Here is a 15,277-nt window from a genome sequence, read left to right on the forward strand (position 1 = left end):
GTTTTATTCTTTTCTTTGATCACTTACTGCAAAGAGTTAATGGTTTACAGTATAGTTGTTGATACATGGGTACTATTTATCATCTCTCCATTACAGATGTCTACAAAACACTCTCACCCCCAAATTGGGTCCTGTTTCCGTAATATATTCTTCTTCTTTTTTTTTTTTTGTTTTGTTTTGCCTCCAGTGTTATTGCTGGGACTCAGAGCCTACCCTAGGAATCCACTGCTCCTGGAGGCTATTTTTTCCCTTTCATTGCCCGTGTTTGTCATTTTTGCTGTTGGATAGGACACAGAGAAATTGAGAGAGGAAGGGAGACAGAAAGCGAGAGAGAAAGATAGACACCTGTAGACCTGTTTCACCTCCTGTGAAGCGACACCCCCTAACCTCCTCAGGTGGGGAGCCAGGGTTCAAAGGATCCCCTTTGCTTAACCTGCTGCACCACCACCCACCCCCCAATTATACGTTCTTTGAAATAATGAACTGTTCTCAAGCTAGGATAAGACCCAAATATGAAGGCTGATGTTCTGTGAGATAATAATATCTGATACACATCAACAGAACAGAAGATAGACCTAGTGATATACATATGTAAATATATACCTACGTATATACACATGTAATGTGATACCTTTTACACCAGGTGTAAATATATATATATATAATATATATATGTATATATATATATATTCTCAGGGCCAGGTGGTGGCACCTGGCCCACCTGATTAAATACACACACTACAGTGCACAAAGATCTGGGTTTAAGCTCCTGGTCCCCATCTGCAGGGGAGAAGCTTCAAGAGTGGTGAGGCAATGCTACAGGGTCTCTTTTCCTCTCTATCTTCTCCCCTCTCAACTTTTCTCTCTCTCTCTATCCAATAATAAAGAAAAGAATGATTTAAAAACAACAAGAAATAAACATAAAAATATTATGTTCTTCTTACAGTTGTGTTTTTAAATTATCTTAAAGAACCTCACTCAAGATTGAAGAGTTCACTAAATTTAAACTGATATCTTTCATTGTGTATTTCTCTCAGTTTATTGAAATCCACCATAGCTCTTTGCAGTCACAGTGTATAAAGAAAACCCAAGAGAGCTGAGCTCCATAAATATTCAAAACTTGAAGATTAGGCCATTCAGAATGTTGTATCGCGTCCCATGTGGTGAGATAGATGGAAAAGTTTTTTTGTGTGTGTGTGTGTGTGTGTCAGAGATTTCCTTGCATCCATCTTTGCTGGCAGTCTTATACCAAGCTGAACATTAAGTGTTGGAAAAATATGAAAAATATGGTGAGTGAAAAAATGTATGGAAATGGAAAAGTGACTAAGCTTGTTAAAATTCATAAACTCAGAATACTGGTTACTAGGTAGACCTTATAACAATGTTATGTAGATACGTTTATCTTTGGAACTTTTCTAAATAAGCCTACATCAGAACTCACCTCTCTAACTGGACTGCTGCATATTGCCCCCAGGCTGCACAAGGGATTCAGTGCTCTATCTTTAGCCTGTCTTTCTCAATATTGATCAGATTTCCATTGATGGGAAGAGGGGGGGGGGTTTAAAGACCTGAGAGAACAACCATTTCACTGGGAAGAGAGCTCATAATGAAAAAGATTGAGGGAGACTGAGGTCATTGGGATAGCTGGAGAGATTCAGTTCTCCAAGTTGCTACAGTGGTAGTGAAATCTGGTTCCAAAGGAGGCCATATCCATCAAGGTGAGAAAACTGGAATAAAATAAAATTGAGTAAGAGCAGGACCTGAAGAAACAGGCAAAAATAGAACAAGAGATTGAATTTTGATGCCAACTTAATTCTTGTCAGGGCAAGAACAATCTTTATGTTACTACAGTCCACCTGTAAGAAATGCGGTAGAGTAAATAATTGAGAAGGATATGAATGAGAAACTCATAGGTGGAATACATTCTGTATTCATTCCTCAGTTCTATATATTTCCTTTTCCAATATTTATAGGAAAATAACGTGTTGGTTAAACAAATTTATTTAACATGTTACTAATTTTAAATTATGTATTTTATTAGAAACTGTTGAGAGGGGCTGAGCAGTGGTACATCCAGTTGAGTGCACGTATTACCATTCATAAGACCCAGGTTCAAGTCCCCGATCCTCACAAGCAGTGAAACAGTGCTGCAGGTGTCTATCTCTCTCTCCATCTGTATCACCCTTCCCTCTCAATTTCTCTCTGTGTTGTCAAGTAGAAAATAACAATTTGCTGGCATACAAAGCAAATTTAAACAAAGTAAAAGAAAGTTTCTGTTAGTGATGTTCTCCTATTCTGCATCTGATTCAGATGATGTCTTAATTAGAATTGCTTTGTTCCCAAGAGACTGAAATCCAATTCGAACTGGCTTAATGAGAAATATATTTTATTAGTTCAAGTCACTGAAAGATACAATAGTGGTATTGCCTTCAGGGATAGATAAGATAAAAGTTTTCTTTATAATTTAATAGTTTTAGTAATTTTCTCTATTTTTTATTCTGACACTGTTTTCTTAACTCTCATCATTTGTTTAATTCTCATGTAGGCTTACCTCATGTGGCAATTAAGGTTGTCCAAAGCTAGAGGTCAACATTATCTTACTTTATCAACTTAGGAAAATCACTGAGCTTTCTCCCAAGTGTTTTAGAAGGCAACTATAGCATATTCTCAATGATATGTATTGAGTAGCATACTCTTAGTCAATTAGCTAGGGACATGACCTTGAGGAAGGGGAACCTCTGGAACGAAGGAATGGGGTTAACATACCCCATATTGAAATTGGAAAAAGGTTAATTCCTGAAATTAAAAGGATGCTTTGGGTGGGAGGAACATAGCATAATGGTTATGCAAAGACACTCATGCCTGAGGCTCCAAAGTCCCAGGTTCAATTCCCTGAAACACCATAATCAGGGCTGAATAGTGATTTGGTTAAAAAAAAAAATGCTTTAAAGTTGGATTCTAGGGCCAGTCAAAAAGCTCACTTGAATAGTGTGTTTCTTTATTATATGCATGAAACAGTTTTGAGTGCTTCCCCTACTGCACTGAAAAAGATTCAGCACTATAGCCTCTTATATTTTTTTCTCTTTGCCTATCTACTCCATCTCTGAAAAATAGATAAACAAATGCATAAATGAAACAATTAGACTCTCGCAGGAAAACTACAAATGTTCACAGCATTTAATTTTTGCATTTGGAACAGTGTACTACCTCCCATCTCAAATATACCAAATCAGAATTTCCAGAAGCCCAATATCAGGGAACTACATGCTTTAAAGCTCTACAATATGTTTTCTCTTACAGAATAAGAACCATTGAAATCCAAATTATTAATTATAAACAAATAAAATAAAGTGTGGTGTGTGCATTATGACACCAGTAAGGAAGACAGCTGAGCAGAATTGAGTAGTTAAATATTTCATTTACATGAAATAACTACTTATCTATATAAATTTACTATTAAAAAGTACTGAAAATGTGGGCTGGTGTCACACTATAGCACTGAATCTTTTATAGAGTGTATACATTACCATGGTCAAGGACCTTGGTTCAAAACTCTGGTCTCTACCTGCAAGGGGGAAGCTTGATAAGCTGTAGAGCAGTGCTGCAGGTAGTTCTCTCTTCCTCTAACCCCCTCTCTATCTCTTTGTCTCTTATTCTCTATCAAAAATAAAAAAGAAAAATGAGGCACCTGTAGAATCCACGTGCATGTTCAAGGAACTAGGTTCAAGTCCCCAGTTCACTCATGGAGGGGGTGGGAGAATTTCACAAATGCTAGAGCACTTCTGCAACTATTTATCTTCCTTTCTCTTTTACTTTTTTTCCTCCCTTCTCTCTAATATTTTTTTCTATTGCTGCAGTTCAGTGCCTGCACTATAAATCCACCACTCCCAGTGGCCATTTTTTCCTTCTTTCTTCTTTCCTTTCTATTTTATTTAAAAGGAGAGCAAGAAATAGAGAAGGGGTGGAGAAATATAGATAAATAAAGGAAGATATGCACCTACAGATCTACGTAACATTCATGAAGCATCCTCTCTACAGGTGATAAGCAGGGACTCAGACCCATGTCATTTATCATGTAACATTTACACTCAACCAGGGAGCCACTGCTCAGCCTGGTACCTCTCTTTCCTTGTCTTACCCCTCCCCATTTCTTTTTGTCACTATGAAAAGAGAAAGAGAAAGAAAAAGAAAGAAAAAAGTGATAGCTTTGGTGGCAAAAAAAAAAAAAGAAAGAAAAAAATACAAAAACATGAAGGCAAACTAAACTCATATCACTGTAACACTGTTTTAACTGTTGAAATAACTATTAGCAGTGAATGTTTATTAGCTGAACATACACAATTTTTGTACATATATGAATTGGACTTATATGCATTCATTTGGATACTTGTGTGGGTTGGGCTGTTAACCTGCCATGGTTAAGTCACCTGGTATCAATGACTGCTAATTAGTTCATCTGGCAGAGAAAGATGCTGTGTTTACTGATATACAGGTATTTCCCAGTTATTATTTTTAAGATTCCATTTGTGAATGCTGAAGTCATTTAGTAAGAATTATTATAAGAATTTAATCTGAACTCGGACTTGCAACTCGAGTGTTTTGTGCTGCAGCAATGTTAACATCATCTGGGAGTGATTTAGAAAGGCAGAACCTGTCTTGATCAAGCCCAGGTGACTCAGAATCTGCATTTTAAGAAGGTCCCCAGGCAACTCATATGGACATTAAAATTTGAGAAGCATCAGTCTAGACAGTAGTTCCTACTTTTTACTGTGGTTCAGAAACCACCTGAGAGCTTATTTAAATTGGAGACCTCTAAAAGGCTTCTCACCATGAGAGACTAATTGATTAAGTTTGGACTGCAGTTCAGGAATATATTTTAAAGTCTCCCCTGATAATTCTGCAGTACAGCCAAATTGATCTTGTCTACTCTAACATCAAACACAAAACACATATGCCAAAATTACCAAAACTTATCTAACTCCACGAATGATTATCTTTAAAACTGTGTTATTTGTAATAATTTACACCTCTGTCTAGATTAGGAATATATGGGAAATAGCATCATATTCTATGAATGAAAATAATATGATTCAAAGAATAAAATGAAGTAAATCAGAGACTAATGTATTAATAGCAAAAAAAAAAAAAGAGAGATTAGGACAAATATCAATGATATGCATTGTGAGGCTGTTTTTCTTTAAAAGTTAACTGTTTTTTATTTTAGACTTTGTGCCAACTAATGAAAGTTTACAAAATAAAGGTCCAAAACTTTTTATGTTTGTGAACTTCAAGGTATCCAAAAGAAATTATTCTCAATATTAGCCTAGTATTATATCAGGGTATATGCTAATATAATCACTAACACTAAAAGTTTACACAGATGAGAAATATTCCTCCTGTTATTTTTTCAATAAAGATCAGTGCAGTATTTTCTTGAAAGTTATTTTACACAACAGAAAAATTGTCAGAAGTAGAAAACACGCATCATTTGGGTGCTTTGACTAAAATATTGAGATTTCAGTAAATTTACTTCCCCTACTGTGGTTTAATTAACCACCACATAAATATATTTACTTGATCACTTGTCATAATTAAATGCTTGTTTCCTATAGTAATTAGCAAAATCTTACACAAATAGATTCCATGATCAGATAAATAAATAATTTGGATTTTAATGTTAAAACTAGAAATACTGTAGAATAACATTTATATTGTGTGATGTTTGAAAGATATATAAAGCATATATATTGATAAGGAGCATTCTTTGAAATATATAATTTTCATAAAATTAAACCAGATTGTCATCTAAAAATCAGGATAGTTTCCTAGGTGACAGAGATTATTCTTTTATTCTTTTGAGATTGTCATTTTAAAGCTCTTGAAATGATATTTTTAATTTAATAGTGTGTCACATTAATATAAATAATTGTGTGCTTCAAGCTTCTTTATATAGGTTTCAAAAATATCAAATATCTACTCAACAATAAGCTTCACCATCAAACAATAAGTTTTGTTATTATTATAAGTGGAGAAAAATGTTATCATGTGCAAAGAACAGCTGATTTAACTTAACTCAAACCCACTTTAATAAAAAATGCACATATTCTTTTAAAATATTTTTATTTATTTATTTCATAAAGACAGAAAGAAGTGAAGGGTAGAGAAAGAGAGAGAGAGACAGAAACAGACAGACAGACAGACAGACAGACAGACATGCATCACTGCTTCACCAATCCTGAAGACTTCTCCCTTCCCACGTCCCCGCAGGTAGTAACCCTTGCCTTGAATCCAGCTACTTGACCATAGTAATATGTCAGCTCTAATGGGTGAACCATTACCCAGTCCTTAATGCATACATTCTTGGGGAGCCTTTGAAAAATTTTTAAAGTATCTTTTTGTATTATCTTTATTTATTGAATAGAGACAGCTAGAAATCAAGAGGGATAGGGGAGAGAGAGAGGGAGAGAGACAGACACCTGCAGCCCTGCTTCACCACTCGTGAAGCTTTCCCCCTGCAGTTGGGGGCTTGAACCCTGTTGTTTTTGTTGAATCAGAGATGAATTTGTCAGACTGCTTCCTATGAGGTCAAACATGAAATTTTCTTTTATTATTATTATTTTTGTTATTGATGCCGTCGTTGTTGGGTAGGACAGAGAGAAATGGAGAGAGGAGGGGAAGACAGAGAGTGGGAGAGAAAGATAGACACCTGCAGACCTGCTTCACCACTTGTGGAGTGACTCCCCTGCAGGTGGGGAGCCCCGGGTTCCAACCAGGATCCTTCCGTTGGTCCTTGTGCTTTGTGCCAAGTGTGCTTAACCCACTGCGCTACTGCCCGACTCCCTGAAACTTTATTTTAATATATGCTAGAGTCAACTATGTTTTTGTATAAACATTTAATAGTTTATGTGTGTAGATTCTCCTAATTAAAAAGTTAAAATACTAGATTTATGTCTTCCCTCATTTGATGATAATTTAAATGATATTAATACTGTAATTCAGAAGAAATAAATATGCTAAATTTATTAATTTTTATTCTTAGTAGTATAACCATCAAATATACCTGCACCTCTTATTCTAGCAATACATAAATCTGGTGCTGAAAATTAACACTTATTCAATGACATTGACTCTGATGGAATTTCTTTTTTTTTTAATAATTATTTATTTCCTTTTGTTGCCTTTGTTGTTTTATTGTTGTAGTTCTTATTGTTGTTGTTACTGATGTTGTTGTTGGATAAGACAGAGAGAAATGGAGAGAGGAGGGGGAAGGCAGAGAGGGGGAGAGAAAGATAGACACCTGCGGTCCTGCTTCACCGCCTGTGAAGCGACTCCCCTGCAGTTGGGGAGGCCGGGGTTCCAACCAGGATCCTTCCGTAGGTCCTTGTGCTTTGCGCCACGTATGCTTAACCTGCTGCGCCACCGCAGGACTCCCCTGATGGAATTTCTTATTTGGTCAACAGGACTTTAGAAAAAGTGACTGAGTGTCATTTTTCGGTGTTTTCTCCTTTGAGTAATGTATCATGAAAGCCAAAGTTTAATTTCCTTGAGTCCTTAAGTATATTTTATTTGTAAGTGAACTTAAAGCTAAAAGTGGTTGCATTATCTGGTGACTGAAAATGCTTTTAATTTTAGACTGAGAGATAAATGTGAGTACTGGTCTAAAGAGAGACAATCTTTTCTCAATTTCTTATATTTACTCATTTTCCATTTCAGATAGCAAGAAAAAATGACAATATCAAGAATAGTAATAGGATAATATCAAGAACAGTGCCATGGGTTGGAATGTATTTCCCACATTTAGGGGAAGTGTCTTGTTCTTAATTCTTTTAGTGCCCTCTATGCTGTGAAACTTCTACCTCTGGGAACTGTCAATAGAATGGGGCTGATCTAAGGACTCAGTATTGCATTTGGGGAGACATCTCGCATAATGGTTCTGCAAAAGATTTTCATGCCTAAGGAGATGGAGGACTGATGAAATACCTAAAGGCGGTGGTTGGTGGTTGATAAAAACTAGACTTCCGGCAGCTATCACAACAGAACACATACTGCTATTACCCTCAAATTCTGTATGTCTGAAGTCTATACATAGTGACAGAATAATATCATTTAAGCCACAACATAGTTATAAAAATTCCAACTAGGAAATAGTGCTTAGACTTTGACCTCATCAGTGTCATTAGACCATCACCTTTTTACAAAACACATATATTTGGATGTAAATCTTGACTTGCTTCAGCTTACTTTCTGTCCTTTACATTCAGGATTGGCTTTTAAAAAGATGTTTTGGTATCAAATACAATTTCACATGGTTATACATTATAGTTATTTACACAAAGTAGAAGCATCCACATATCTGTGAAATCAAAAGTATAAATTAGCAATTTTCTTTGAAATTTGCTGAAACTCATAGCACAATAAATTTCTATCTTTGACTATACTGCTTAAATTGAATGTTCTATATTATACAGTATTATACAGTATTTCTTAGCTAGGCTAGGAAGAGCAAAGATTAACTCAGGTATCATTAGCTTATAGAAAAAAATACCTTCTTAAAATCTAAATATATTGTCTGTTGTTACTCATTTGGATAGGAAGCTAAATGGTCATTCTGTGCTCTCTGAAGTATAAGGACACATATGGTCTCACTCTGTAGAAACTTCATTGGATTGTTCAGATATCAAATAAGTTAAAAATGTTGATGCCAGTGATAGAATCTGATCTACAAATAAAACTTAATTTGTGTAACTTGAAAGTGGTACAGTGAAGTGCACACAATTCATAACAAAGTGTGTACTTATATTTATAGCACATCTCAAATTGTACTAAGAATGCCTCATGTTCTTAATGTGCATTATTGGCTAGTGTGTTTGGGAAGTATAGGTTTAGAAAGTGACAAAGCATGAACCGTTAATTTTGTGTTTTTTTTTAGAGCAGTTCTAAAGATATGAGTCCTCAACTGGGGGAAAGGGATTATTTTGTCCTGTGGGGAAAATTGTAGTGATGCCTTCAGACAGTTTGTATAGACACTACTGATGATTGTTGAAGCTGAAGTCTTCTAGTAGATAAACAGAGACCCGGGATGTGGCTAAATATTTCAGATTGCACAAAATAACTTCACTCCACCTTCAAGTAATAATTCATCCAATTCCAAAATAATAGTGCTAATATAAGGAATACTGTATTGTAAGAGAATTTAGAGGCATATATGGAAGTAATATTTTTAAATGGAGAGATAAGCAGAAGGTTTAGGTTTCATATATCTTCGGAATTCTTTTGTTTGAATACATCTTTTTAAAGTATTTTATTTATTTTTATTTTACTGAATTGAGACAAAGAAATCAAGAGTAGATGAGGGAGAAAGAAAAAGATATACCTGTAGCACTATTTCACCATTCATGAAACTTTTCCCCTGCAAGTGGGGACTAAGCTTGAACCAGGTCCTTGCCCACAGTAACATACATTCAACCTTGCCCTGGAATTCTTTTATTTAGAGGTAAAATTATCTTAACATTTTTGCATTTTTTGCATCTCTATTGATGTATTCATGAATCAGAGATGGGATATTTGTAGAAGAATAGCCTTGTAAATAATAAAACCATGAAACTGATTTCTAAGAAATAAATTATTTGATCATTAAGATGCCAAAACACAATCCTTCTAGATCTTTGGTATTCATCTTTAGTTTTTACATTATAGCTCCCCAAAGCCTTGGGCTATGTATTGAGAGTGATAAATATCTCTCTTGTTATATTAGTGAGGTAGTTTGTGGAGGGGAAGGATTTCAAGATGAGGACTAGTGGCCAGGTAAGTCACTTCATTAGAGAGATGAAAATTGCAGTCCTACTCTTTGGCCTCTGATGACAGGACTGGAGAATGAATTTTAACTGCCAAGTGACTCAATTAACTATGCCTAAGTAAGGGATTCTCTGTACAAACCCAAGAAGATGGGCTTTGGAGAACTTCTAAGCCATGTATATGTGGACATTTGGAGAGACTGACCAAGAGATAGAGTGGAAAGTCTGTTCTTACCCCAAACTGCCCTTCAGGTATTTCTTCATCTGGATACTTATGTATGTCTTTAAGTATCTTATTTATAAACTGATGATCTACTTATGAAACAAATTTCCTGGATTCTATTAACCTCTTTAATACATTGATGGAACTTCAGAAGGACTTGTGGAAACCTCAAATCTGTAGCCAGATTGATTAGAGCACAGGTGACCAAGCAGTCTTTTGACTGACAACTGGCATCTCAAGTGAGGGTGATCTAATGTGATTGAACCCTCAACCTGTGGAATCTGTATCTCAGACTACTAGGTCTCAAAATTAAATTGTACTCTCAGATATTCTGCTGGTGTAGCACAATTGCTATCTGTGTGGGGCCTCTGCTATACCGATTAACATTGGAGTGAGTTTAGGAATGCGTCTCTAAGCCCAGCCCCACCCTATGTTCAGTGATAGGGAAAAATAAAGGAAGGGAATTTCATAATAGTGATTACCTTCTTAAAGTCTGTAGCTGTCTTAGGATATTTAAGATTTCACTATGTTTGGTCTTTATTTGAGCTTCTGGAAAAATTACAGAGATGTAAACTAAAATTAGCAAATGGAGAAATTAAAATCTGTACAGTAATTAGCGTCATCTCAGACCATTCGTGAAATAAAGCTGTGATATATAAATAAGTAAACATTATTACCATTTTCTAAGAAAAAACATGATATTTAAGATTAAGTCAGTTTTTAAAGGTAGTAATCATAATCTCAAACTCACTTTTACCTAAATTAACTTCATATTCTGAATTAACTTAATTTTCTTTAGAAATGTACATTTTGAAACTTGCAGTATATTGAATATATTTGTTAAAACCTAGCATTAGAAAAAAATGAAACAGCTAATATTCTGTGAAAAGGAGTCATGTCTCCATAAACTAATTATTGGTTAAATGAAATGCTAAATTCTGATTATCAACAAATTGAAAGTCAATATTTCTGAATTATATTTCTATTAGATAGCTACTAAGGTTCATTTCATAAATTTTTAATTTGATATGTAAAAACCAAGTCTTCCCAAAAGCAAATGACATTCTAACTAAGAAATCTTAATTTGTATTGAGAGTAATTGGACTCGGGTATAATTATAGCTTGTGATAAATTTTAGCTTTGAGAAATGGTGGCAACATACCTTTATCGATGTGAGTTTTAAACTTTTTTCCAATAGCTCTAATTTTAAGCAACTCCACATTTCTCCTTACTTTAATGAGTACGCTAAAAAGTGCTTTCCATTTACATATCTATAAACTTGTTAGTTATAATAATTTTGATTTCACAGAGGAATAATAATATTTAAGTGAGAGCTGTGGCTTAAATTTGGTATTTTTTCAAAATAATTTTTAAATTGTAAACTCTAGTGACTGGGTAAAAAACTTAACAGATAGACTGCATGTCTGAGGATCCAAATTGGTCCCCAGTGCTGCAAATGGCAGAGTGAGCCTCTAGTTTTTCTCATATGAATAACAAAATAAATATTAAGAATTAATTATAAATTTTATGTTTCCCTAGAAATACTCAAAGACAAGACTGAAAAAGAGAAACCCGAAAGAAAAATACAAACTAAAGGTAAATATTTAATTTTGTGGCCTTGTTTTTGTTTTGGATATATATGCCTACATATACATCTTTGCTTCCTAGCTAAGTACATACACACACACACACACACACACACACACACACACACACACACACACCTTAACTGTTGTAAATAATACTAAATTGTGGCAATCTTATTTACAGTTGGCTTTTATTTACCAAGATAATGCTACCAATAATATTTATTGTTACTAGAGTTTTTTTTTCCCCTTCTCTTAATAAGTTATCATAAAAAGTAAGAGTTCAGATAGACTAGAGAAAAATTGAGAGAGGAGGGGAAGATAGAGAGGGGGAGAGGAAGACAGAACTCCAGAACTGCTTCACTGTTTTCTTCAAAGAGATTCCCGTAGGTGGGAAGCCTGGGGCTCCAATCGGAAATCCATTAGTCAGTCCTTGAGCTTTGTACTCTGTGCTCTTAAACTGGTGTGTTACCTCAAGGACCCGAGTTCAGTTGTTTTCAATTTTTAATTTTTTATGCAATTCAATATCTTCAGAACCTTGGGTGAAAAAAAGAAAAAAAAGATGCAGTGGCACACAGCCGTGTCCCCACAGCCTTAGGAAGTAAATAGATGGTGACAACACAATGATTAATGTATCTTTCAACTGAACTGTGTCTACTAACTGTGATTTTGTATTAGAGACACATTAATAATGTCAAACATCATCCTGCTCGTATGGAAAGCATTGAGTCTCTGGGGCTGGACCATAAGGTAATATGACTTTAAAAAAATAATACAAGAAACAGTGATATTCAAAGGTTTATGTTTTGAATAGCTCAAAATTTCCCTCTAATCAGTCTTACATAATTTAGGGAAAAGCAGGGTAAAACTAAAATCAATCAATCAATAAATAAGTAAGTAAATAAATATAATGACTGTATCTGTAATAGTGCAGACAAAAAAATTCTGAATTAAAACTAAAATGTGAATGCACAATTTAGGCTGGTGAAAAAGTACCTTAAATAAATACCAAAGCTTCAATTAAAATTTTTACATAAATGAGATTAATATAGCCTGCCCTGGCCAGCGGGGTGACTACAGGGGCTAGGAACTCTGGGACCTGGGATGAAAAGGGACAGGAGACACAAAGAACGACAGCAAGACAGGATTCTGATCAAGCTGCCAAATTTTATTGAGTTTACAGGCGTTATAAGGCTTTGGGGAAGGGGGAGTGCAGGAGGAGGAGGAGGGGGAGCAATTATCAGGGTGGAATGTCCCTTGCAACATACATAGCCGAAACTATGTCTATCAACTATAACTATGTGGTGTGTCACTTGTTTTCTGGTAAATGGCCTACTTGAAGGGAAATAGAAACTTATCTCAAGGGCTTTCATTGTTTCAAAGGCTTATCTTCTATCAAGCAGAGAATGGCTCTTGGCATATCCATTGTGACTTGTTTTTTTGTGAAGGACACAAGTTGCCATCTCTATATTATGTCTTTAATCTTAATATTTAAGCTTGTGCCACATTGTTCAGACAATTCTTGTACAGTCAAGGAAATTGAAGTTTATTCAATTGAAACCCATTTATATACTTAAGGTACTAATGTCATCTTACTTTCCTCAGTTCTCTTTCCTTTTTTTGATTTTTAATTACACTGGTAAAGAAACTGAACACAATTCTTGGATAGAGATTGACTAAACTAGCCACAGTTGAGCTATGTGATTTATCTGTTGGAGGTTAAAAAGAAACTCAACTGGTTCCACATGATTGGAGTTTCTGCTGTGTTATCTTGAAGACCAAACTATTAATTTAATAGTAATGCTGCTGGAGTGGATGTGGTGATGCAGATGGCACCATTTGCATTTGGACCTGGCTCTATTAGAACCCTGCTGTTAAAGACTTTGAGCAGTGGGCTGTAGAAAGAGTTTATTAAACTACTGAGTCTTGCATAATTAAAACAGTGAATTTGGCTGAAGTTTAAAATAAAATTCTCAAAATCTGGTATAGAAATTAGTACCTGAATGTATTTCTTGAACAGACCAAATACATTTTGTGAAAGTGTATATTACTTATGAAATGAAAAGTGGACCTTTTAGCTTTTGGAAATATAATGGAGTTCAGAGATAGATAATTTTTTTGGAAATTTTTCCTGCATGAATATAAGCAATATATATATATATATATATATATATATATATATATATATATAAAATTGTGATTATATTTAATGAACATATATCTGATTTTTTTTTTATTTAAGAAAGGATTAATTAACAAAACCAAAGGGTAGGAGGGGTACAATTCCACACAATTCCCACCACCCAATCTCCATATCCCACCCCCTCCCCTGATAGCTTTCCCACTCTCTATCCCTCTGGGAGTATGGACCCAGGGTCATTGTGGGTTGTAGAAGGTGGAAGGTCTGGCTTCTGTAATTGCTTCCCCACTGAACATGGGCGTTGACTAGTCGGTCCATACTCCCAGTCTGCCTCTCTCTTTCCCTAATAGGGTGGGTCTCTGGGGAAGCTGAGCTCCAGGACACATTGGTGGGGTCTTCAGTCCAGGGAAGCCTGGCCAGCATCCTGATGACATCTGGAACCTGGTGACTGAAAAGAGAGTTAACATACAAAGCCAAACAAATTGTTGAGCAATCATGGACCCAAAGCTTGGAATAGCGGAGAGGAAGTGATAGGGGGATACTCACTGCAAACTCCAGTGTACTTCTGCTTTCAGGTATATATTTTGCAGTAGTTTATGGATACGTGTGAACATATGCTCTCTCTCACAGAAATTGGTGTATATCTAGGTTTTGGGACTTTGTTAGAAAGTGAACTACCTGAGATGGAATTAGAGTATACTATGAAAAGAAAGGTCTCACCCGAGTAATGAAGCTGAAGGGTTGTCATTCCACACGTGAAGTCTCTGGACACAGTCTGAAGTGAAGCATGTTGAGGTGGCAATCGTTGTGTTGGTTAGGTTGTGATCGGAAGATGCAATATTATTTGATATGGGTTGGGAGAGGCATACGGGAAAGTGGGCCCTATCCAAGGGTTCCAGGACTGGGGGAAGTAGAGGCTCTATAGTGGAGATGTGAGGTTCCTGCTGTCTTAGGGTTCAAACTTGATAATGTCTTGAATCTATCTAGGGAATTTACCCTTTTTCTTCTTGCTTGCTTGCTTGCTTGATTGCTTGCTTACTACCAGGGTTACTGCTGAGACTAGTTGTTGGCACTACAACTCCATCACTTCTGGTGGTCATTTTTTCTATCTTTCTTTCTTTTTTTAAAATTTTTATTTCTCTTTGGTAGTACAGAGAGAAATTAGACGGGAAGGAAGAAGAAGAGAGGGGAAGATGAAAGTAGACACCTGCAGACCTCCTTTACCTCTACAGGTGGGAGGCAAGGGCTCAAACCTAGGGTCCTTGAACATGGTCACTTTATGGTGTGCACTGAGGAGATAATTCCTTTAAGTTTTTTTTAAGACATTGATTAGTTTAGGAACCCAATTAATTAATTAGTTTTATATATTTGGAGAGGTTGGATAAATGGCAGTAGGATTTTGTGCCCTCCTATTTAGTTGTCACCTGACTAAAATAGAAGAAGCTTATCATCCTACTATTGTGATGTTGAGAAGTCCAAAGTCAAAGTTTCAGCAGAATTGACACTTAAAAGTGGTTTTAAGGGAGATTTTACT

General features: G+C 35.5%; 1 protein-coding gene across 7 annotated transcripts in view; it reads left to right on the forward strand.

Moving 5' to 3' along the window:
• The window catches only part of LOC103126218 (triadin), a 279,909-nt gene that overhangs the window by 92,811 nt on the left and 171,821 nt on the right, over positions 1 to 15,277 (forward strand). For all 7 annotated transcript variants that reach the window (XM_060190509.1, XM_060190515.1, XM_060190512.1 and 4 more), the window contains exon 5: positions 11,557 to 11,613. In XM_060190509.1, the coding sequence (XP_060046492.1) occupies positions 11,557 to 11,613 (57 nt within the window). The remainder of the gene's footprint in view (positions 1 to 11,556; positions 11,614 to 15,277) is intronic.

This window comes from Erinaceus europaeus, chromosome 4, assembly GCF_950295315.1.
Source record: "Erinaceus europaeus chromosome 4, mEriEur2.1, whole genome shotgun sequence".
Classification (NCBI taxonomy): domain Eukaryota; kingdom Metazoa; phylum Chordata; class Mammalia; order Eulipotyphla; family Erinaceidae; genus Erinaceus; species Erinaceus europaeus.